Source organism: Erythranthe guttata, chromosome 10, assembly GCF_056151865.1.
Source record: "Erythranthe guttata isolate IM_541 chromosome 10, IM_541, whole genome shotgun sequence".
NCBI lineage: Eukaryota > Viridiplantae > Streptophyta > Magnoliopsida > Lamiales > Phrymaceae > Erythranthe > Erythranthe guttata.
The window spans coordinates 2,057,193-2,081,162 of record NC_142542.1 but is presented as its reverse complement, the minus strand read 5'-3'; the positions used below and the strand labels follow the sequence as shown (position 1 = coordinate 2,081,162).

Below are 23,970 nucleotides of genomic sequence, written 5' to 3'. Positions count from 1 at the left end.
GTATTTTGGAGAGCAACAAAATATACCCATTGGAGCAATTTTAATTTGGAGAGTGATAAATGTGGGACCCATTTTTAGAGAGGTAATAAAGTGAATGAAAATGGGTATGTGGCATGTGGACCCCACTGTTTGGAGAGGGGTTTTTAGCTAGCCCAATGTACATGCTCTTAAGAGACCGAATAGGGGGTTTGGGGGTAAGGTGATATGTGGGACCCTTTTTGTAGCATTTTTAATTGGTTTATTTAATTAATTTGTTTTGAATAACTAATAAAAAAATAATTAAGTAAAACATATATTCATTTTTGTATTTTTTTACTTAATAATTTTGTAATAAGTAATTACAAAACATTGTTTTTTTTATTTTAGACCCTAATTCAGAATTCCATAATTTCACCATTATTCTAAAATTTCAAAATATTGTGAAAACTTTTATAATTTTGAAAATAATAATAATAATAATAATAATAATAATAATAATAATAATAATAATAATAATAATAATAATAATAATAATAATAATAATAATAATAATAATAATAATAATAATAATAATAATAATAATAATAATAATAATAATAATTAATAATAATATATTCTTTAAACTTTAAACCCATAATTCTGAAATTATAAAATAATTAAAAAATATTAGAAAAAGTATATTATATCTGTTTTTATTTCAAAATTGTAGAAGTTTTCAAAATTTTATAGATATTCTAAAGTTATGTTTCCCAAATTTATTCGGAAATTTAAAATATATCAAGTTTTTAAAATAAAAAAATGTTGATATTTCAAAATAATTTCAAAATTAAAATTATAGTAATTTCAGAATTTTAGTTTCTTATTCAAAATAGAATACAAAATAAAAAATACAAGAGTATAAATATTTTCTTTTCTTAATAACGATTACATTAGCATACCTACCCCCAATTTATTTATAAAAAAAAAAAAGCATACACCCCCCTCGGCCCTTCACCCCCCAAACCCTTCCACCCCACCCAACTCCTCTTTTACCAAGTGGGGCCCACGTTTTTTTTTTCCATCAATATTTTACTTGAAAGAAATACAAAATGGCCCACAATTACCTGACACGTGGCAGCTTCTTAAAAAGCGTCATTTGAATGACGTATTATAGTAAAAATAAAAAATCTTGAAAATGTGTCCTAGTTTTCAAAAAAAAATGGCCCATATGTTGTAGAAAAAAAAATGGCCCCTAGTTAGGCTAATGATTTCCTGCAATATATAATTTAAAACTACAAGTGTCAGTATAAAAAAGGGACGCATCTGATCCGACTGCCGAGGCTAATTTCGTCAAATAGCAAAAACAACTTAACGCCGTTTACGACTCCCACCCGAAGCCATCAACGCCCGTTATAACGGCGTTTCCCGCCCACAATCGAGATATTTTCGGGGAAATCAAGTTTTGATTTAGCTCAGACCCCTAGAGCTCTCGCCTTTAGATTTGATCCACGTCATTCTTACAGGTCATCGATCCATTCATACGTGTCATATTTACAGCCCTCAAATTCTACACGTCATTGTCCTACGTGGTATTTATAAAAATAAAATAAAAAGAAAAATACTTCTTCCTACCTAAAAAGAAAAAAGAAAAAAGAAAAAAGAAAAATCACTGTATTTTTTCTCAAAAAGGCAAAAAACATAGAAGGAAAAAGCATACTCGATAAGGCTTATCTAAATCTCGATCGAAGCTCTAACTTCATCTGAAATTTGTCTGCATGATTTTGTGCGGGAGTCCTTTGATTGGGGATTGCTCTGTTTTTCTCTGTTTTATTTTTGTCCATTTTTGTAGACGGAATTTGAAAACTTTTGACCGTCGATTCAGCCAAAACTGATGAACTCTGAATTCAGGTAACGATTTTTTATCCTCAATTTTAGTTGTGAGTATCCTTTTATGGTGGAGTAGTTTTCTGAATATTTATTGTATGAGATTTTCTGCTTTTTTTTTTTTTTTTTTTTGTAGATGACGCACGGCATGATTTATAGTTAATATGTTGGGGGTTATTGATTGGGTTTTTATAATTGGTTAAATTAAAATTATATTGGGGTGTTGAAGATTTAGGGTTTGGAGTATTAATAGTTTGGTGGCTGATGGATGCTCTGATATGTTTATGTACAGGCTATGAAATGAGCAGCGATAGGGAGTTGAAGCATCTTTACTGAGCAGGCTTACCTTCGATTTTCATCCGATATTTTTTTGCGGTGGAAGTAAAGATTTTTTAATCTAATTCTGCTTACATATTATTTTTGTTGCTCTGTTCATTGTTTGACAATTCTCGTTGTGGATTAGGATGGTTAATAATGCATGTTTTGGTTTCTGAAGAAAGAACATGCTACTATTAGCTATTCACTATTTGTTTTTTTAATGACGGACTTATCAGATTTTTTCTACGCCTCATCAATATTGTTTTGGATCTGATTTTCAGGGAGTAATTCGATGAATATTGATGCTAACGTGGAAAAGAACTCACTGAATGAGGAGAATGGGATTGAAGATAAAATTGTGAGTGAGAGACGTAGTTTCATTCAGGTTAATGAGTTGAAGGTTGACTCAGTCAACCAAGCTGAGAAGCATGGATCAACTAGTGGATTGCAAGCTCCGAGTATTCTGCAAGTGCAGAAGCAACAACAGAATCAGAGGACTTTATTTTGCTGGGAGAGGTTTCTTCATGTGAGAACCATCCGGGTCCTTCTGGTGGAGGACGATGATTCGACGCGCCATGTACTCACTGCTCTGCTCAGAAACTGCAACTATGAAGGTAGGTTACTTTGAGCAATGTCAATTGTCAAATGAGATTTGGTTTTAAGGGTTTCCAATGTGAGATTATAAATGGATTTTGAGCTAGGATAAACATTTAAGCATGCTTGCAAATTCGCTAGAGTAAGCTTGTTTCAAAATTACATGTAAAGAATAAGACTGATAATAGGTAAAATGTGTTGGAGTTTCTTACTCGTCTCAGGATCTAAGTCCAGGTTCAACTATTTACAATATCAGTATTCCTTTGGTTGTGTATCTTACGCTATGTATCAGGAGGTTGTCTACATCTGTGAAGTACGTTTCTGAATCACCTCAGTACACATTTGAAGTTCTCATTTTTCCTGTCAGTGATTAATAAGAGTTTGTCCTGATGCTAAAATAAGGTAGACCACTCCATTGCTCATGCAAACCTAGAATTTCAACTGCTTTAATGAACTAGGGAAAAAACATGTTAGATTCCAGCATCAAATGCTTGCTCGTGTTAGGTAAAGCAAATAGATAGTTTTTATTATTTCCAGAAATTGATTCATAATGTTGGCAACTAGACCTTTGAGAAATCCAGTATTAACTCGATGAAGGATGAAAGAGCTCCCCATGTTCTATGTTGCAGCTAGTAGGCAATATTTTAAGGTTCTAACCTTAATTTTGTTGGTTTTGTTGTCATACCTGTTCCAGTTTCTTGTCCCATCTATTCTGCAAAATGAAGCTGATGTATTTGTTCTTATGAAGTTATGATGACAGTGTTAATGTGGGTTAGGATCTCCGTTTTTCAATTATTTCTGTTGATCATGTTCATCTTGATGTACCTAAGTCTACTCTACTGGTCAATGCAGTACTAGACGCAGCTAATGGACTGCAAGCATGGAAGATTTTAGAAGATCTAACCAACCACATCGACATTGTTTTAACGGAGGTGGTAATGCCTTCTCTATCTGGAATAGGTCTTCTATCCAAGATAACGAGCCACACAGCACGCAATAACATTCCGGTGATTAGTGAGTAATTATCCCCTTTTAACAATTTGGTTGTCATATTATAGGTTCTATTAGCCCTGACACTGTTTGAGTTTTATGTGCAGTGATGTCATCTCATGATTCAATGGGTTTAGTCTTCAAGTGTCTCTCCAAAGGTGCAGTTGACTTCTTGGTTAAACCTATAAGGAAGAACGAGCTTAAGAACCTTTGGCAGCATGTATGGAGGAGATGCCACAGCGTGAGTCATTGCATCTTTCTCTGCATTATTATTAAACTTGTAATTGCACTTGGTAATAGCCATAACATGTGTAGACCATGCTATATTTGAATTACATTCAGGATCCACCTCAAAGTTGAACTCGCACAATTTGTCATTTTAATTGGTATTCACTGACTAGAGTATGATGCGTAATATTTTGGATTATCTTCTTTGATATTTCTGGTAGCAATGAAAACATCTAGCCTGGAAAACCAGGCAGTCTTGATCTATTGGTTTCTTTATTAGTTTGTGATCATGGCCACAATAAGGAGAAAATATAAGAGAAGCGTGTGAAGATATCAAAAAAAACAAAAAATCATTTCATCTAGACTGAAAAATAAACAAAAAATGTGGGTTGTTTTATGTTGTGTTATTTTCCATTTTTCAAATAATAAAATTTCTGGGTTCTGTTGGTTGAATTTTTTTTCTTGTCCTGATCATTTTGTAGTTTCTCTGTTTAAAGTTTCTTAGCTTTTATATTTCACTCATTTCTCCTCGTGATTTCATATGCTTTTCAGTCTAGTGGAAGCGGGAGCGTAAGCGGGACACATCCTCAAAAGTCTGTGAAATCCAAATGTAGCGAGGGATCAGGTAACAATGCAAGCGATGGTGGAGAAAATGATGCAAGCAATGGCTTAAATGTTGGAGATGGAAGTGATGATGGGAGTGGAGCACAGGTAGTACAGTTCTCCTTTTTGTTTCACCTAGACAAACTACAAAATTTTGTTCGCCTCTACCTGATTGGTAATTTGTTTTTCTTCGGTTAACCAGCATTTTCGTGGGAGTTCTAGCTTAAGTGTGTTGAGTTTATATAGAGTTCACCCGTTTTTCTTTTTCCGCTTAAATTGTTTTGTTAGTTTCTCGAAACTGGTTTAGTATTCAACTTTCTATCTTATTCATTTTTGGAAACATTTACACAATGTGGAAATTATGTTTTCTTTTCGACACACACAAGTATAACACTACTATTTTACAGAGCTCTTGGACAAAGCAAGCTGTAGAAGTTGACAGCTCTCAAGCTCTATCTCCAGTGGATCAAGTAGCTGAGCGCGCAGACAGCACATGTGCCCAATTTATTCGATCAAATGCCGAGCAATCTGACTACAGAAAGGTGCAAGTTAGTGTAGTAGGGGAAGGCCATGGACAGAAACATCCTGGTATTTACTGAACAATCTTATTCTTTGGCTTTATTCTTTTTTTCTTCTTTTCCTGATCTTAAAGTGCAAATTTATTCTTTAGACACTGTTGAAGAGGGCAATTACTTGGACACAATTGTGAATAGAGGTGTTGAACTTAAATCGGAAGATCATGTGGAGGGACAAGCCAATCCCTCTGGTAGAGAATCCGAGTGTACTAGAGAAGTGGTGGCATACAAGTTGGACCTCAACAATAATGCTAGTGATGATTGTAACGAGCCAAACCTTGAGCTTAGTTTAAAGAGAATCAGAGGAGTTCAGGACACAGGGAGATCTGTTCTAGACGATAGTTATGTCTTGCGCCGTTCTGAACAGTCGGCTTTCTCAAGGTTTGAAAGAAACGGATATCAGACGATTCAGTAATTTCCTCATTTTTCTTGGTCATGAAATCTACAATTTTATTTGTTTGATATTCAAATTCCAGGTACAACACCTCCATAAATATTTCGAGAGCTCCTAATGGAGTCAACATCAGCAATTCTGTACTTGACAATAGCATGGACGTGCCGAAAAGGGAGTCAGTTGGCGACATGCAGGTGTATTCAACTGACCATATTGTACACCAAAGTTCTAATGTAGATATGGGCTCCACCGCTAATAAGCTTCCTAAAGATAAATCTGAAGCTACATCGACAACTAACGATGTCCACCCTTCTGCTTTTAGATCTATAAAAAAGGACTTTAGATACAGTAAAAATCAGGACATTCCTCTGCCTAGTGGAATCCAATCTACAGAATTAAGTCAAATTAACCAAAATTATCACCACCACCACCACAATTTCCACATTGAAAATCAACCTTCGTCCAACTATGATGAATCGTCCTTAAGGAAATTAGCTGTGGATGCTCCACATTGTGGATCAACAAATGTTTTTGGTGGAAGTGCCTCAGGGAGTAATCATGGAAGTAACGGACAGAACGGAAGCAGCACCGTCATTAATGTAGGGAACAATGCAGAAAGCGGTGTTGGTCAAGCTGGAAAAAGTGGAAGCGGAGATGCTAGCGGCAGTGGTAGTGGAAATAAAGCAGATGCTAGCGGTAGTGGTAGTGGTAATGGAGACAAATTCGCACAGCGAGCAGCTGCTTTGATCAAGTTTCGCCTGAAGAGGAAGGAAAGATGCTTTAAGAAAAAGGTAGAAAAAATGAATTTTTATACATCGTTATTGCTGCTTCAATTCCGTGATTTGATGTGATTTTCATTTCATGCTGGACAGCTGGAGTAAGTTGATGAGAAATTAAATGAAAATCAGAATATTTCCTCATGATAAGATAAACAGATAAAGTATAAAAAAATGGCTATCTCGGTCTCTCGTTTATGTCCAGTTAAGAGAGACTAATGCTTTCCCATATTTCAGTTGAACATCTCTATTGTATTGTTTCCCTTCATCCCGGGACTGTGGAATATTCCGCAGTTGCACAATAAATAAGCTTTGCTATTTCAAGTATAATGTCAGGTAACTTCTGTTTTGTTTTTTTCCGGATTCAGATAGCTTTCTTCTAGTCGATTCTGTTCGTTTCTTAGCTTATTGTTCTGATGTGCAAGTATGTTTTTCTACAGCCGATTAACACAAGTAACATGTTTTTTTTTTTTTTGCAGTTTTAGTATAAATATAATTATTATGAGGGTGTTGCATGGTCGTGGTCACTGTTTACTCTATAATAGCACTTGCTTGCTTTTAATTCGACGACTTCAAGACTCCACTTATATTATATGGATCCAAAACAAAGGATTTGTGATGAATTTCTTATCCTCCAAGATTTATTCCGGCCCGGGCATGCCATTAGATTCTAAACTGTCATTTTTTTTCATCTATAATCATCTATCTCTAACGGATAAATTACTTTGTTTGATCGATTAATTTGGTAATCAATCTCTTAAGAGTCTTACGGTTTCGGTTATTACCTGGTTATTAGACAATAGAAGCAATATTATTTTCTTGCTTTGTGTTTCTAGTTTCTATGGATGCATTCTTACAGTGTTAATTGGCTTAGGTACGATATCAGAACAGAAAGAAATTAGCAGAACAGAGGCCCCGTGTTCGAGGACAATTCGTAAAGCAAACAGGTACTGAAAGTTCAGGCAAAACTGGAGACGAGTAATCCGACTCTTCTACTAATAGCCCTCATCTTTTCTCTATTGAATTAGACAACTGGTAATGCAGACGGAGTAAGGTCCGAATGTTCTCGTGGTTTATATTATGGTAATTGTTAAATTTTTTCGCCGGTGTTATAGCGTACAACGAACGTTCATAACACGAAACATAATAGTCTTAGTTTCGAAAAGTTTGCGTCTGAAATTAATGTAACTATACTGATCATGTTGTGATGTATGATAAATGTGTTTTCCTATCTGGCTTGATCTTGATTGGGTATGAAAAGTAGTAGAAATCCAACCGGTGGTTTGTTCTATATACTCTCTCGGTTTCACAATAACTGTCGGTTTTCAAAAATATTTTCCAATTAGTTGTCGCTTTTCATTTTCAATACTGCATTCAATGCATTTTTTTTCGTGTTTTAACCTTATTAATTCAGCTCTAAGTATTAACTCTCTTAAAAATCATTAAATAATAAATGTTATTTTAGTCTTTTTTTATATGATTGAGCCGCATCTATTTAGGTGGTGTTTGCAAAAGGTTTTTAAACGTGATTATGAGCTTTTTTTTTGCTTATAATTTGTTTTCAGGTGTTTGCAAAATCAACTTTTGCTTTTGCTTCTCTTAAAATAATCTGTTTCAAGCTATTTTTTAAAAGCGCACATATTCCTGCTTTTTCTATTTAAGTTCTTTTCTGAAATATTTGCAAAAACTCCCCAACTTTTAGGAATAAACACTTAAAACTGACTTAATTTACAATCACTAACTTCTGATTTTAAATAATCATTTGCAAACACCACCTTAGTTTCTTAATACTTATGCAAAGGTGAAAAGAGACACTTGTTTAGGAATTGAGGTAGTATATTCTTAATTGTGTGATTGTGTATAAATTAAAGATTGAAAAATAAGTCAAATTGAGATTATATTAGTACATAACATTTTATTTTACTAATTAAAGAACCACAATGTTATAAAATAAGTTAAATATTTTGTTCATAATTTACTAAAATAAGAAAAAAAAAAAATTCTTTCATATTATAAAAATAATAAATACACATTTATAGATTCACTGTACTGGTGTGGGGTTGGCTATTGAGGGTGGGTGGGTGTCTGCACGTGGGTTGATAATATTTCAACTACCACTCACTTGGGTTAAAAAAATTATCAATCATTAAATGAAACTCTTTCATAATAATATTTTCAGAAAGGAACCAATAATCAATTTTAGCAAAATAATATTACATAAATTAAAAATAAATATTCCTGAGAAAAAAAATAATTACATAAATTAAAAAAAAAATCATTGAATATTATTATTATTATTATCTGACGTTACATAGAATTTGTTCTCGTGTTTGAAATGTAATAATGGAAGTAGTTGACATTAGGGTAAAAAAAAAAAAAATTAGTTGACTATAAAAGTCAACCTAAACAAACAAGATGTAAAAAATAATAAATAAATAAAAATTGCAAAAATGATAGTTAGTTGGCTCAATCTTCCCTCTTTCTTACCCACCCACCCACCCCCCAATCACCTGCTTCCAGTCAGTCACTACACAAAATTTGTTGGAAACCCACAACTTCCATGAATTTAAGGTTTATTTTAATATCTTGAATTTAAGAATTAAAAAAAAAGAAGGAAAATTGATGCTGATTGGGTCTTAATTTCTTCATGTAAGTCTTATCTTCCTCAAATCAGATCTCTTTATAATTTGTTGTTGCTGTTGTGTGTGTTTTGTTCCAGTGTTGATGTATTGCATTTATGTGTGTGTATATTTAATGTGTTTTTGTGTGTGTTCATCATTAATTTAAAATGTTTGAGCTAAGAAACAAAGAGCTGTAAAAAGAATGTGAAAACAGAGAGGATTATTATAAACCCTAATTACTGAAAATTAAGTTTGTTAGATAAGGTAGGCAGTTATTCTGGGGGTTGGGGGGGGGGGGGGGGGGGGGTGAAAATTTAAAGTTCCGACACCGGATTTCGTCATTCCGGATAATCGATTTACGGAGCATGTTCGTATCTATATATCACATTCTTGGAAAATAAGCACTTATCTGAAAAAGAATAGATTTTTTTGTTTGTCGAAAGCAAGATTAATCAAACTCGTCTTAACTATCGAAATCTAGAATTTTTTTTTTAATTGGAATCGAATGTGTGCTAACTGCGAATCCGACTTATGCTGATTAATATTTTGCAGAAGGGTACGTAAAGAAACGAGAGAGGCTGCCTACTGTTATTAATGGAAATCAAAGAGACGGAGAAATTTGTGGTGTCGAAACCGATTGCGTGTAGGCCCGCCTTTAACAATTTGAAATCCTTCTCCCGGTTTCTTTCGGGTACGGTCAATGCTTCCCCGCAAGCTGCTTTTACCGAATCTGCGGATGCAGTTGTAAAACCGAGGACTGTACGATTTATTAAACCTGCGTATAAAACTGATCTAGCTGGCGTGGATGTTTCCTCAAAGATTCCGGAACCTACTAATGTCTCGTCGAGTGTGATATACAAGCCGATAGCTAAGCTTGTCTCGAAGAGCACTGTTTCCTTCTTGGCAAATTTGGTTAGTGTCTCCAATTTTTAATTTATTAATATCAAGAACTGCTTTATTTGTATTATCCTCTTAACTAAGTGTGTAAATTGGATCAGAATTTTCGATTTCTGCGATTCCGATCCGACTATTTCTGGTTATGGAACAATATATTTCATCCGAAATTCCGATTATTTTTTAAATTTTTTTTGGAACAGGATTGGGATACATATATTCTATACTATAGACGACTTAATTTTTTGAAATTTCGAATTCTGCGATTCCAGTTCGATTTTTTTGATTACGGAATAAGTTTTTTCATTCCAATTTTCGAAATTTGTTATTTCACTTCCGAATTTTTTTTTTGGAATTTTTCCAAAAGCGCTAATTCCGTTGCGATTTACACCCGTACTAGAAGACAGTTCTTGTGTTGATTTTTTATGCATGTTGTTTAGGGGAATCATGCTATTGTTCCTACACAAGAAATTGCTGAGGTGGGCCCTCCTGTCCAACCGTCGGACCAAACCGCTGACGTGGCATCCGATCTCCGTCGGGATTTTCAAGAAGAAATCAAGGCGAATAACGCTGCACCAGAAAATTGCAAAGACAACAACAAAAAAGCCGTGTTGGTCTCGGATAATTACACCGAACGCCCTTCTTACGACGGGCACAGCTGGAGGAAATACGGACAGAAACAGGTCAAAGGTAGCGAATATCCAAGAAGTTATTACAAGTGCACACACGCAAACTGCCCCGTTAAAAAGAAGGTCGAAAAAACCCCTGATGGTCAGATTGCGGAAATAGTCTACAAGGGCGAGCATAATCACTCGATTCCTCAACAAACCCTTAATCGAATCGAGTTGGATAACGCCGAATCATCTGTCCAGTCAGCCTTTTACGGTACTGCTCCACCGAGCAATGATCCCGTTGAAGCTGGAATAAATAACAATAATAATAATAATAATGCTAGTGTGTCGGCTTCGAATAACTCTCTCGGTTTTTTGAGTGGGGAGTGTGATGAAGTGAGTGAATCTTTGGAGGCAGAAGGTGGTGAGTTCAAAAGCAAAAGAAGGTAAAAGATTCTTCTTTTTTAACCATATATATATATATATATATATATATATATATATATATATATATATATATATATATATATATATATATATATATATATATAATCATTAATCATTTTTCATATTGTCTGTAGGAAGCATGAGAAGGAAGCTACATCTGAGCCTCAAAGTGTTTTGCAGAAAAACACCGATTCCGAGATAAAAGGAGACGGATTTCGATGGAGGAAATACGGCCAGAAAGTAGTGAAGGGAAAAATATACCCGAGGTTAGTATTAATTTTTTTTTTTTTTTTGAAGTAAAGATACGAAAACCGGTATTTTACACAATTTGCAAATTACTTGTGTCTTTTTACTACTATTATTACTAATTTTTATGTTGATATGTATAATTGAATTGGGAATTGCAGGAGCTACTACAGGTGCACGAGCGTAAAGTGCAATGTGAGAAAATACGTGGAGAGAACTTCCGAAGAACCGGGCACTTTTATTACAACATACGAGGGCAGGCACAATCACGATATGCCTATCAAAGGTACTAATTATGCGGAGTCTTCTTCCAAGACTAGAGCTAAGAACAAAAATCATTAACCGTCGGAAATGTCGAATGCAAACTATCAAGAAATATTTACCTAAAGCGAACGAAGCTTCGCTTTTAAGAGGCGTGTATTACGTAAAAAAAATTACTGTTGTTGGACCACTGATCTTTAATTTGATTTTTTTTTTCGATCGGCGCCTAACATTCGGATTCGTTTTCTGGATCGCGTGACATTGTTTATATTCATCGTTTTGTATGTATATAATTATGGGATCAATTTAATGCAATTAAACTTGAGCTATATGATGGTGTTCTTGTGCAATTTTAAGAAAAAAAATGAATAATAAAAAAAAAAGTGAAGAACTTGAAAGATTCTGTGTAAATCAAGAAAATTAATCAATGCATTCTATTAGGGAGGTTTAGCTCGTAAATTCCTTTTGGCTAGTTTTATTTACGGTTTTGTCACCAGTACAATACTTTGGAAATTGCACTTTCCCCTTTTTAAGTTTCGCTTTCATCAATGTAGACTGACGAAGATACGGTTGGCGCGAAAATGGGGCAGAGGTTGAACTGGACGTTTTTTTTTTCGTGTCGTAATTTTGGGAAGATTAAGACATGTTTGCGAACTATAATTATATATTAAGAGGAGGAATAAGGGGTGTTTGGTACACGTATAGCTAAAATGGACAACGAAAAAGAAAATACAAAATCGACGAAACTTAAAAGGGGGAGTGCAGTTTCTGTAGTGTAATATGAAACTGATCGAAAGGAATTTACGAGCTAAAACCCGTTTTATTAAATCAGATTAACTTAGGTTCAAATGGTGAATAGTTTAGAATTTAATATGGAGTTAACAATTAGTGAAATAATTAAGATGGATGAGGACATAAAATACATAGTGGTAAGCATTTATATTGACATCAAACTTAGAGGCTTAGCACTAACAAGTCAACTGCCTCAATAATTCATTTAATTATTTTTGGACCAAACATAATTGAAAACTATATTATTATTTTATTTTATTTTATTTTTTCTATAATTCATTTTTATTGTAGTTAATACAAACATTTTCTTGTCAGAAGATATAAAGTAGTTGTTCCTACTATAGTTCATTGCCGGGACATAGTATGGCAGTATAATTAATACACAACCCCATGAGATTTTATTTTATTTTCTTTATTTATTTTGAAAATTAATTAAACCCTTTATACTTTGCTAATTTTACAAAATTAATTCCAATATTAGTTATTAAATAATTAATTTTTTTGACCTTTTTCTTGAAATAGAAATATAAAATAATTAAATTTTGTAAAAATCACAGTACAAAGTAGATTCATCAAAAAAAAGAAGTACAAAGTAAAGACAAGCCGTAGACAGATTTATATAAGTCACCCCACATAATTAATTATTTTTTTTATATAATTGTAAATAATGGCCATAAAAAAATTGATTAAAGTTATTAAAAATTCAAGAATTATATTCCCAAATACTATTTGTTCACTGTGAATGCTCTCTCTCTCCTCTTCTAGTTTTAACACACACACTGATTATCAGATAACAACAAAACGCAGTGGTTAATAATAATACCTCTCCTCTGGTTCTTCTGTACAGGCTTAGTGTGTGTGTGTGTGTGAGAGAGAGCGAGAGAGAGAGAGAGAGAGAGAGAGAGAGAGAGAGAGAGAGAGAGAGAGAGAGAGAGAGAGAGAAGAGAGAGAGAGAGAGAGCAAATGGGATGGTTCCCATGCTCAGGACAATCGAAGAATACTTCAAGAAAGATGAGGAAGAAGAACGAGTCTCTTGATCCAATCGAACCCAGTTCAGGTATATATGTTTTCCTTTCTTTAATTTCTTTTTTTGCCTGCTAAAGATCGAATTTTTATTTTATTTTTTTGAAGCAAGGGTTTGCCCACTTTACTGTATTTTGATGATTATTATGTGGGTTTTCTGTTTCTCTGTCCTTACTTTAGTTTTCTCTCACTAAAATTGAAAATCAAAACACAATCTTTTCAAGGAGTTATGAAATTCTCTTACATACTTTTTTCTTGACAGGGCATCTCTGCTGTTTGATTCTTTATGGTTTTTTTTTTTTTTTTGCAATTCTTGAACCAATTGTTTTGTGGTGAATTTTGGGGTTTTTTTTTTTTTTTTTTTTTCCGAAAAATTCTAGTTTTTATCAAATTTGACTTGCTACAATACAATAGATGGGATTTTTTTGTGTGCTGGAGTTTCTTGATTGAATTTCGTGTTTCAAATGTGAATTCGGTGATTGAAAATATGCCCTCTTGCTTGCTTACAAAGGACTAATGCACTTGCCTTTTAATTGAACAAGAACACGATTATATTATCACTGCACGTAATAATCGAACAATCATTCCATATAAAAGAAACATGTGTTTACAAGCTTAACTAATCGTTTTCCGATGCCTCTTTTTCATCTCCGATTCACTGTCGTTGTAAGTAACTTACTCTCGTTTAAATTATCTCATCACTTGCATATGCAGCAACTTGTTTCTTCAATAGCCACTCGAGAAAAATATCTCATCATTTATTGAATCGAACTTTACGAAACTGTATTGAACTTAAACTTTAGGAGATGCAATACAATGTTTTTTGTTCTTCAGGTAATTTCAAAGATGCCCCCAAAGATGGTTCGTCCAGTAAAATCGCAGCCAAGACTTTCACTTTCCGCGAAATGGCAGCTGCTACGAAAAATTTCCGGGGCGAGTGTCTCTTAGGGGAAGGAGGCTTTGGCCGAGTGTATAAAGGACAGCTGGAGGCCTCCAATCAAGTACCGTTAATAAAAATTATTTTTTTATTCTGTCTATATTTCATTTTCAATATTTCTTTAATTGTCCTCAATTAATTGTTTTTACAGGTTGTTGCAATCAAGCAACTCGATAGAAACGGCCTACAAGGAAACAGAGAATTTCTGGTCGAAGTATTAATGCTGAGTCTGCTTCACCACCCTAATCTCGTTAATTTAATTGGATACTGTGCTGATGGAGATCAAAGACTTCTCGTTTACGAGTATATGCCATTAGGATCTTTGGACGATCATCTTCATGGTATAATTGTGTATTTTACATTTTAAGGTTACCAAAAATTGGAGTTTTACGAATTCCACCGATTCGGATCCAAAAAATTTCGATTTTTTTTGGGAATGGAATTGGAATTAGTTTTTCACTTCCGAAAAAAATCGGATCTTTTTCCGAAATTGCTGATTTTCAAACTGAAATTCCTCTGCAGATCCACTGCCTGGTAATAAACACATCGATTGGAATACAAGAATGAAAATTGCAGCTGGAGCAGCAAAAGGGTTGGAATATTTACACGATAAAGCTAACCCACCGGTTATTTATCGGGATTTAAAATGCTCGAATATTTTGCTCGGCGAAGGGTACCATCCAAAGCTGTCTGATTTTGGATTGGCTAAACTGGGCCCCGTTGGAGATAACACGCATGTGTCCACTAGGGTTATGGGTACGTACGGATATTGTGCACCGGAGTATGCGATGACCGGGCAGTTGACTTTGAAATCCGATGTTTATAGCTTCGGAGTTGTTCTTCTTGAGATTATTTCTGGCAGGAAAGCTGTGGATAATTCGAAAACTGGTGGAGAGCAAAATCTCGTTTTGTGGGTATGATTTTTTTTAAGGCCTCGTTTGGTTGTCGATATCGAATTATGCAATCATATGAATTATCATTATTTCTAAACAAAATTTGTGCTAGCCCGAAAAGTCATTGATTACTCCCTTCGTTTCAAATTAACTGTCGTTTTGGAAATTATTTTTTTAATTTCGTATTATGCGTTTTGGAGTTGCAATGATGCATTTTTTCGTAAAATAAATCTTGATTACTCCATTTCAAATTAACTTTTGTTTTCGGAATTCATTTTTGTTTCATATTACCTGTCGCGTGTTAGAGTTGCAATGATGCATTTATTCTTGCCCTAATTTTCGCAATAAATAAATAAATAATTTTTTTTTTTGTGAAGGCGAGACCGTTATTTAAGGACAAGAGAAAATTCGCGCAGATAGCCGATCCAGCATTGCAAGGACAATATCCAGCAAGAGGACTTTACCAAGCGCTTGCTATAGCTGCAATGTGTGTGCAAGAGCAACCTAATATGCGCCCTGTCATGGCTGACGTTGTAACCGCTCTCACTTATCTCTCTTCACAAAAATACGACCAAGAAACGGGCACCGCTCAGAACTCGAGGTGGGGCCCCGGTACGCCACCTAGGACGAATGGTGATGCTGATAGGAGAAGGAACAGGAGCATCGAGTCTGCACGGATCTGAAACAAGAAACAAATTATATATACAGCTGAGGTTTGTGAATTCTTGTGAAATTTTTTATGGATATATAATGCTTGTGTAAGATTATTCGATAGAGAATTCGTATTTTTTTCCGGAACGTCTTTGTTACGGTCGAGGATTTTTTTTTCTTTTTTTTTTTTTTTTTTTTTTTGGCGAAGATACGGTTGGCCTATATTATTTTACACATGCCTGGTTTTGTACAGTTATTATAGGGAATGTGTAGTTGATATATTTTGTATAACGAAACGACGTAAGGGGACGAAACGTATATTTTTGAGTGATTTGATTATATAATACGATTGCCATTGTGACGAAGTTCTTTATTTTAAGGCAAAAAATCATTAACACAGTGGAAGTTTAGCTTATGAAGAAGAATGGGAAAATTACAGTTTTCATCCCTCAAGAAGTTTGCACTGATTTCACATTTGGTCCCTCGTATTTCAGTAATTTAACATTTTTTGGTCATTTTTGTCAATTTACTGTTAGTTTAACTGTGTTAGTTTGTCAGTTAAGGTAATAACGGGCACACACTTGATTCGGTTAGTATTAACGGAAAATCGATGGAAAGTGTCGAATGTTTGAAACATGAGGGACTAAATATAAAATCAGTGCAAATTTGAGGGATGCAAACTGTATTTTTTTTGGGACATCAAATGAAAATTCAACATACAGATACAGAATATCAAATACAAGAGAACAATATATTACAATAACTCAGTTCAGTTTTGAAATAAACATAGAAACACCAACTTATTACAGAAATACCAGCAACGTATGAATATCACCACCCTATACTTTTAACCTGAGCCCTGTAAGAAAACAAAAAGAAAGAAGGTGAAGTCAATCTTGTTTCGAGTTAGTCAATCTTATTTCGAGTTAGAGAAACGGACCATATAACGGGTTTTGTACAACTGAACAAGCCATTTAGGATCGCATTTCGTTTGCTTGTAAGCATCGATCTTGTTTATCTCCTGCAAAAATCATAAAAAAATACTTATTAGTCGATTTAAAACGGGGGAGGGAATAATGAATTTATCGATCAAGAATCAAAGACCTCTAAATACGCAGCTAACTTGGGCCTGCCAGCTGTTATATCGTACTCGAACACTTCTTGCAAGAAAATCTGAAACCTTTCGATAAACGGAACGTAAGCAGCATCCACCTGACTGAGTTCACCGATGAAAAAAGGGCCATCGCCGAATTTGTTAAGAGATGTTTCCAAGTAATCAAATTCACCACCTGATAATCGAAACATATACATATAAAACACCGTACGCATATCACGTTAGAAAGGGTAAATTTGGTATTAAAAAAAAAAAAAAAGCTTTACTAGCTTCTTCGATAGGGTCTCGTTTGAGAGACGTGAAGACATTTTTCAGGAACGTGTCCAAATAAGTTATCATCTCTTCAGCGAAATCCCGTTTCGTAGGATCCTGTGTTGGAGTAACATCACATTATTAAAGAATAAAACGAAAACGAGACCATAACAAAAAATTATATATTATGGGATTTTTCGTGTTTTACATCGGGTAAGAGAGACGGTCCTTCGAAGGTAGAATCTAGGTATTTGATCAAATCCAAACTTTCTCCGATGACTTTGCCGTTGTGCTCCAATGCTGGAACCTAATGAATAAGATAATAATATATAGTCGAGAGTGAGCTGCGTTTACTTCGATTTTGTAATCGAACCTTAAATTAAAGCGAAACGGGAAATCGATCTGAAATGTAGACCTTATTTTCAGGGTATAATTTTTGCTTGAACCAAAGGGGTTTGTCTTGAAGGTGAATGGCAACTAGTTTGATCTTGTCTTGTAAACCCTAAGATTGAAATTAGGGCAACAAATTTGATGAACAGAACAACACAGTGTTCAGTTATTTGAGAAAATGAAAAATTAATTAATTAATTTATGACCTTGTAATTTCTGACGATCCACACACGCTGGCAGAAAGGGCACTCGTAATTCACATACAACCTTCAAAAAGGTAAAAACCACATCTTTAAAACAAAAAGAAGAAAGCTATATAATGGAAAATTAAGAAAACAAATGGAATGGAAAATGATTTATTTGAAGAGAGAGTAAAGTCTGCTTCTTGCACTTTTAAAAATGAAAATACCGTGCAGTACTTAAAATAATAAAAAAACTCTAAGCAAATCCTACTTAACAATAAAGCTAACCACCTCCTAAAATCTCTCTAACTAATTTCCCATGTTTACCACTAACAAATTGACTTGGTAAATAAAATAAATAATAAACCAGCTACAAACATGACTACTCATGTTCAACTAACGTGCAGGAAGTTGCACTAATATTTTTGACACTCCCCCTTAGTGCAAGCTTCCGATCAACAACTCCGAGAAGATTCCGAAAAACCAAAAACTTAGGCTTCGGCAAAGCCTTCGTAAATATATCAGCCACCTGCTCATTTGTACGAATACTTGTTAGCTCAATCTCTTGACTCAAAGCCTTCTCACGAACAAAGTGATATCGAATTGCAATGTGCTTTGTTCGAGCATGAAAAACTGGATTCGATGCAAGCTTGATAGTACTTTCATTGTCACATTTGATTTGCACAGCATAGTGAACTTTTCCCATCATGTCTTTTATCAATTCTTTTAGCCAAATGCATTCTTGTGTAGCCATAGTTGCGGCGATGTACTCGGATTCAGTACTGGACAATGCAACAATTTCTTGCTTCTTGCTACACCAAGAGATCACGGCTGAACCAACATTAAAGCAATACCCCGAAGTCGAACGACAATCATTTATATCTCCGGCCCAATCTGCGTCCGAAAATCCGCTTAGCAAAAAATTTTCAGATCTTTTATACAAAAGACCGTATTCAAGAGACCCTTTCACATAGTGCAATATTCTTTTTGCTGCATCCAAATGAGGACTCCTTGGATTCTGCATAAATCGAGAGACCACACTCACAGCATATGAAATCTCCGGCCTTGTGATAGTCAAGTAAATCAAGCTTCCGACAAGTTGTCTAAATTTTCTAGCATCCTTCAGTAGCTTCCCTTCTTCTTTCTTCAACTTGAGGTTCGGCTCCATAGGAGTAGCCTTTTCTCTCGACTCCCCCATGTTAAAACGTTCTAATAAGGCTTTTGCATATCCTCTTTGACATACAAAGTACCCTTCATCTGATCTTTCAACTTCCAAGCCAAGAAAACATCCAATCTCTCCCAAATTTTTCATTTCAAAACGAAGAGATAAATTATTCCTTAAATTCGAAATTTCAGATTCATTATCTCCGGTAATGATCATATCGTCAACATATAATAACACCAACACATGTATATTTGATTCTAATTTGATGAATAAACTAGAATCTGAATCTGAAAGTTTAAAACCACAAAAGATGAGATATTGAGCAACTTTACCGTACCAGGCCCGCGGCGCTTGTTTTAAGCCGTAAAGTGCTTTCCTCAGACGACAAACATGGTCTGGAAATTGTTTAGAAACAAATCCTTGAGGTTGTTCCATAAATACTTCACAATCCAACTCTCCGTATAAAAATGCATTCTTTACGTCAAGTTGCCACAATTTCCAATCTTTAAATGCAGCAAGCGAAAAAATGGACCTCACTGTTACCATTTTCGCAACCGGGCTGAAAGTCTCCTCGTAGTCTATTCCATAGCTTTGCGAAAAACCACGAGCAACTAGACGAGCTTTAAACCTATCAATCGTCCCGTCTGGTTTTTTCTTTATTCGAAAAACCCATTTGCAAGTGACCGGCTCGCAATTTTCTGGTTTGGGCACCAACTCCCATGTCTCGTTTTTGTCTAGAGCTTCAAACTCTTCCAGCATAGCTCTTTCCCAGTTGGGACAGCCCTTTGCTTCTTCATATCTCGTTGGTTCTTCGGCATTGAATGCTCCAGTAAAGAAACAAGAGGTAATTGTGCAATGATTAAGTTGTACCTCATAATCATTGAGATAATTCGGTTGACGTGTCTCTCTTGTCGATCTTCTGATCACTTGTTGATCTCTACCATCCTCTTCTACTTCATTACTCTCTTGAGAAGTTGGGATTTCATTTTCCACTTCACCATTAATGGGTGTCTGCCCATTAACTACAGGAAATAAAGGCTCCGAATATTCTTCATCACCATCAAGAGTAACATTTTTCGCAACAGGCTTTTGAACATGAAGTAAAGAGGATATTTCATCAAACACTACATCTCTAGAAGTAGTAGATTTCTTTGTAAGTGGATCCATGCATCTCCAACCCTTCCTATAAGAGTCATAACCAACAAATACACATTTCTTTGCCTTCGGGTCAAGTTTAGTTCTACTAGATTTAGCAATATGAACATAACAAGTAGAACCGAATACCCGAAAATAATTAACGTTTGGCTTTTCAGCGTATAAAATCTCAAAAGGAGATTTTTGTGTACCTGGCCATGGAGGAAGCCTGTTTATTACATGAGCTGCACATTGAACAGCCTCTGCCCAAAGCTCCCGTGGAAGACTCTTGTCATGTAACCAAGAAAGACACACCGAAACAAGATGGGCAAGCTTCCTTTCGGCAATTCCGTTCTGCTGCGGAGTGTCTGGACAAGTCATTTGACGAAGAATGCCATTGTCGTTGCAAAATTGAAAGAAATCATCTGACATAAATTCCCCGCCGTTGTCACTCCGCAAACACCCGATCTTCTTTCCAAAATCCCTTTGAACAGCTTCCTTAAATTCCATAAACTTGGATAATGCTTCACTCTTTTCTTTTAAAAATTTCACCCAAGTGAACCTTGAGTGATCATCCACCAACACCATAACATATCGATGTCCGCTATAGCTTGATGTTCTTGTTGGCCCCATCAAATCTGTATGAACTAGTTCAAATGATGCAGATCGACGACTCGTTGATCTTTGGAAAGGAAGACGATGAGATTTGCCATATTGACAACCTTGACAAATCACATCTTCACGTACACTCTTCAAAATCGGCACACCATTTATCAATTTCTTAGAAGAAATTTGCTGCAACATTTGATAGCCTATATGGCCCAACCGAGCATGCCAAATTGCCGCATTTTCGGTTTGGCTTGTTTTCTTCACATAAGCTTCACCAGCCGACATAACGAACAAAGAGCCTTTCTTCTTTCCAATAAGAATAATATCAGCCGATATATTCTTCACATTATCCAATATTTTCACATCTTTCGGACCAAATAAAACATATTTTCCAGTATCAGTAATTTGAGGTACCGAAACTAGATTTTTCGTCAAGCCTGGAACATGATAAACATCGTGCAACTTGACACAATTAGTTATTTCGTCTCCAGCAACATCTATAATCACAACACCTTCCTTGGCTACTGGATAGGTTGAGTTATCCGCAGTAATAATAACTCGCTCCTCATGGTGTTCACGAGTTTCCGAGAACAAAGTATCATTTCCGGTAACGTGGTGAGAGCAGCCGGAATCGACGATCCACTCCTCTTCGGCATTGGCAATCACTTGAGCAGGTTTTTCTTGAATTGCTTCAACGGAAAAACAATGCTCCCATTTGAGTTGTTCATTTTCTTCATTTGTGCACGCAACATTGGCTTTCGACATCTTCACACGGCAATATCTTTTAATATGCCCAATCTTTCCACACCTATAACATTTAATAGGTGTCTTACTCTGTGGATTACCACCTTTCTCCGCCCCATTAGCTTTTTCCGCGTTTGAATCTTCCTCTTTGTTCTTGAATCCACCCCATGTGTTTTTCTTGTGTGGTTTCCCTTTCGAGAAAAGAACAGGATCAGGTTCAAAGCTCTTTGCCATTTGTTTGGCTAAAGCTTCTTGGTTTGAGAGCAAATTCTCCAATTCTTCCACCGGAGGTTGAGTCGCCCAACCTTGAATAGAAGTAATAAAAGGCCCGTACTCCTTCTTTAATCCACGAATAAGATATCGACGCAACCGTGCTTCACTAATTTTCTCGCTATCGTCTATTTCTGAAATTTCAGCACAAATATTTTTGACTCGTAAGAAATATTCAGAAATTGACATGGTACCTTGCTTCAAAATAGCCAACTCATTCTCCAAAAATTGCAATCTTGCTGTATTCTTTTTGGTAAACAACCTTTCAAGTGTTTCCCAAACCTCTTTTGGAGAACTCACATCACGAACATGGTCGATTAACTCTTTGCTGATAGATGTCCTCAATGCAAAGAGAGCCTTTCCGCACTTGATCTTCCATTTTCGTCGCGATTCGACATTCTCAGGAACATCTGTAGGAATTGTTGCATCAACGCCGGCAACTAATTCCCACAAATCCTGACCTTGAAGATACGCCTCCATACACATTCTCCAATACTTGTAGTTATTCCCTACAAGTTTCTCCATCCCGTACTGAGTGTTTCCCCCATTCGCCATCTCCATTGTTGCAACACCTAAGCTTTCGTTTCACCCTTTCAAACTTCTCCAACAAGACAAACTTGATAGACAAGAAGATTGAAAACAATGTCTGGTCTTACCCAGCTTTGATACCATAAAACAAAAAGAAGAAAGCTATATAATGGAAAATTAAGAAAACAAATGGAATGGAAAATGATTTATTTGAAGAGAGAGTAAAGTCTGCTTCTTGCACTTTTAAAAATGAAAATACCGTGCAGTACTTAAAATAATAAAAAAACTCTAAGCAAATCCTACTTAACAATAAAGCTAACCACCTCCTAAAATCTCTCTAACTAATTTCCCATGTTTACCACTAACAAATTGACTTGGTAAATAAAATAAATAATAAACCAGCTACAAACATGACTACTCATGTTCAACTAACGTGCAGGAAGTTGCACTAATATTTTTGACAATCTTGGAATATTCAATTTGTACACGAGAGAGAGAGAGAGAGAGAGAGAGAGAGAGAGAGAGAGAGAGAGAGAGAGAGAGAGAGAGAGAGAGAGAGAGAGAGAGAGAGAGAGAGAGAGAGAGAGAGAGAGAGAGAGAGAGAGAGAGATTGAATTACCTAGTGGTTCCATCGAAGAGTGGAGGTGGATCAGAAGTTGAATCCAGGATTGGAGGAAGAACTTCTTGCACGCTACTGTTTAATTTTTTTCACACAAAAAAAAAAAAAAATTAAGTGTGTGTGTGTGTGTGTGATCGTGCAATTATTGTTCTGAAAACATGAAATAATTCGGGATAAAAAAGTTTGAGAAAAGAAGGAATATTCCGAGATGGATGGAGATCTTACGCGGCGGCGGCGGCCATTGTTGTCGGCAGTTGGAGCTGGTTTACTTCAAATTATTTTGAACAGCGAGCGAAATCGCAGCAAATGGAACTACTTACTAATTACTATATACTCCTCCGTGAGTTAGTTCATTTTTATTTTAATTTTGGTAATTAAAAGATTTTAAGTAAAAAAATTCAAGTTGAGAAAGAATTCCCACCATAAAAGTTGTGGAGCCAACCCCCCAATTATTACTCAAAATATTATTATTTTTAATTGATTTATTATTTCTTAAAGTACTATATACACTTGACTTTTTGTAATTTTAAATTATTATCTACAAGATTTTTTATTTGTTTTTATATTAATAATCACGTAGATACAAAAAATCATGGCCCACGCTTCCCACCACATTTTCTTAATACAAAAGGTCAACTTACGCCATGTGTTTCGTTGGTTTACTTGATGATACACTCGTTTAATACACCGATGATAATTAAATATTAATCTCCATATAAATTATCAACACATATCTCTATGAATACACTGTGTGATAATAATTTTTTTTTTTTTTTTTGACAAGTGTAATAATTAATTATTGATTTGTATATAATCATATACACACATACTTGTATGTATATATGCTTAATTGGAAGTTATGTTACTATATTAATGGTTAGAAGTCGTTCGTGTATACCGGATGTATCCCTCCCCCAAAATAATTGGTTTATGTACCACGAACACGGAAACGGCGATACCAGGAAACAGGGAAATGGACACGGCAAAACGACATGTCCTGAAAATGAGGATACCGGAACTTGGAGGAAACGGGTAAATATTAAAAATATAAGAGTGTATTTATAAATATGCTGTATAAATATTTATTTAAGTTTTTGTTTATACATAAATTATTTTACCATATTTTCATACAAACATATTCAAAATAAATTTTACTATCAACTATCAATTTGCATATGATCACTAAATTAGGGAAACAACAAAAATATTTGAAAATTTACTATTCAAACATGTTTCTAATTTTTAAAAAATTGCAAAATGGCCCATA

At 35.1% G+C, this 23,970-nt stretch overlaps 4 protein-coding genes across 13 annotated transcripts; 3 read left to right on the top strand and 1 right to left on the bottom strand.

Moving 5' to 3' along the window:
* The first annotated feature begins 1,237 nt into the window (after nucleotides 1–1,237).
* Nucleotides 1,238–7,551, top strand: LOC105952897 (two-component response regulator-like APRR7). 9 transcript variants are annotated; one of them, XM_088824296.1, is made up of 12 exons: nucleotides 1,238–1,481; nucleotides 1,808–1,866; nucleotides 2,135–2,223; nucleotides 2,442–2,774; nucleotides 3,607–3,768; nucleotides 3,852–3,985; nucleotides 4,525–4,683; nucleotides 4,983–5,163; nucleotides 5,246–5,531; nucleotides 5,627–6,335; nucleotides 6,558–6,656; nucleotides 7,195–7,551. In XM_088824296.1, the coding sequence occupies exons 4-11, from the start codon at nucleotides 2,453–2,455 to the stop codon at nucleotides 6,627–6,629; spliced, it is 2,025 nt and encodes a 674-aa protein (XP_088680422.1). In that variant the 5' UTR covers nucleotides 1,238–1,481; nucleotides 1,808–1,866; nucleotides 2,135–2,223; nucleotides 2,442–2,452; the 3' UTR covers nucleotides 6,630–6,656; nucleotides 7,195–7,551. The 9 variants fall into 9 exon arrangements, with proteins under 9 accessions (XP_088680422.1, XP_088680415.1, XP_088680417.1 ...); XM_088824289.1 differs by lacking the exon at nucleotides 6,558–6,656 and having other exon boundaries at nucleotides 1,263–1,481; XM_088824291.1 differs by lacking the exon at nucleotides 6,558–6,656 and having other exon boundaries at nucleotides 1,265–1,481; nucleotides 2,135–2,217.
* A 1,213-nt stretch (nucleotides 7,552–8,764) lies between these two features.
* On the top strand, nucleotides 8,765–11,728 carry TTG2 (WRKY family transcription factor family protein). The gene is made up of 5 exons (XM_088824300.1): nucleotides 8,765–8,969; nucleotides 9,494–9,853; nucleotides 10,276–10,892; nucleotides 11,028–11,159; nucleotides 11,301–11,728. Exons 2-5 carry the CDS (start codon nucleotides 9,536–9,538, stop codon nucleotides 11,479–11,481), a joined length of 1,248 nt encoding a protein of 415 aa, XP_088680426.1. The 5' UTR covers nucleotides 8,765–8,969; nucleotides 9,494–9,535; the 3' UTR covers nucleotides 11,482–11,728.
* A 1,169-nt stretch (nucleotides 11,729–12,897) lies between these two features.
* On the top strand, nucleotides 12,898–16,061 carry LOC105952899 (putative serine/threonine-protein kinase PBL7). Its single transcript, XM_088824301.1, has 5 exons — nucleotides 12,898–13,249; nucleotides 14,050–14,216; nucleotides 14,304–14,493; nucleotides 14,675–15,066; nucleotides 15,423–16,061. Exons 1-5 carry the CDS (start codon nucleotides 13,156–13,158, stop codon nucleotides 15,726–15,728), a joined length of 1,149 nt encoding a protein of 382 aa, XP_088680427.1. The 5' UTR covers nucleotides 12,898–13,155; the 3' UTR covers nucleotides 15,729–16,061.
* A 300-nt stretch (nucleotides 16,062–16,361) lies between these two features.
* GSTL3 (Glutathione S-transferase family protein) lies at nucleotides 16,362–23,150 on the bottom strand. Of its 2 annotated transcripts, none has more exons than XM_012976491.2 (9): nucleotides 22,929–23,150; nucleotides 22,704–22,778; nucleotides 17,659–17,719; nucleotides 17,478–17,564; nucleotides 17,271–17,369; nucleotides 17,077–17,179; nucleotides 16,801–16,985; nucleotides 16,637–16,717; nucleotides 16,362–16,555 (listed from the first exon to the last, which is right to left on the bottom strand). In XM_012976491.2, the coding sequence occupies exons 1-9, from the start codon at nucleotides 22,943–22,945 to the stop codon at nucleotides 16,544–16,546; spliced, it is 720 nt and encodes a 239-aa protein (XP_012831945.2). In that variant the 5' UTR covers nucleotides 22,946–23,150; the 3' UTR covers nucleotides 16,362–16,543. The 2 variants fall into 2 exon arrangements, with proteins under 2 accessions (XP_012831945.2, XP_088680430.1); XM_088824304.1 differs by having other exon boundaries at nucleotides 22,935–23,054.
* Nucleotides 23,151–23,970: the final 820 nt, after the last annotated feature.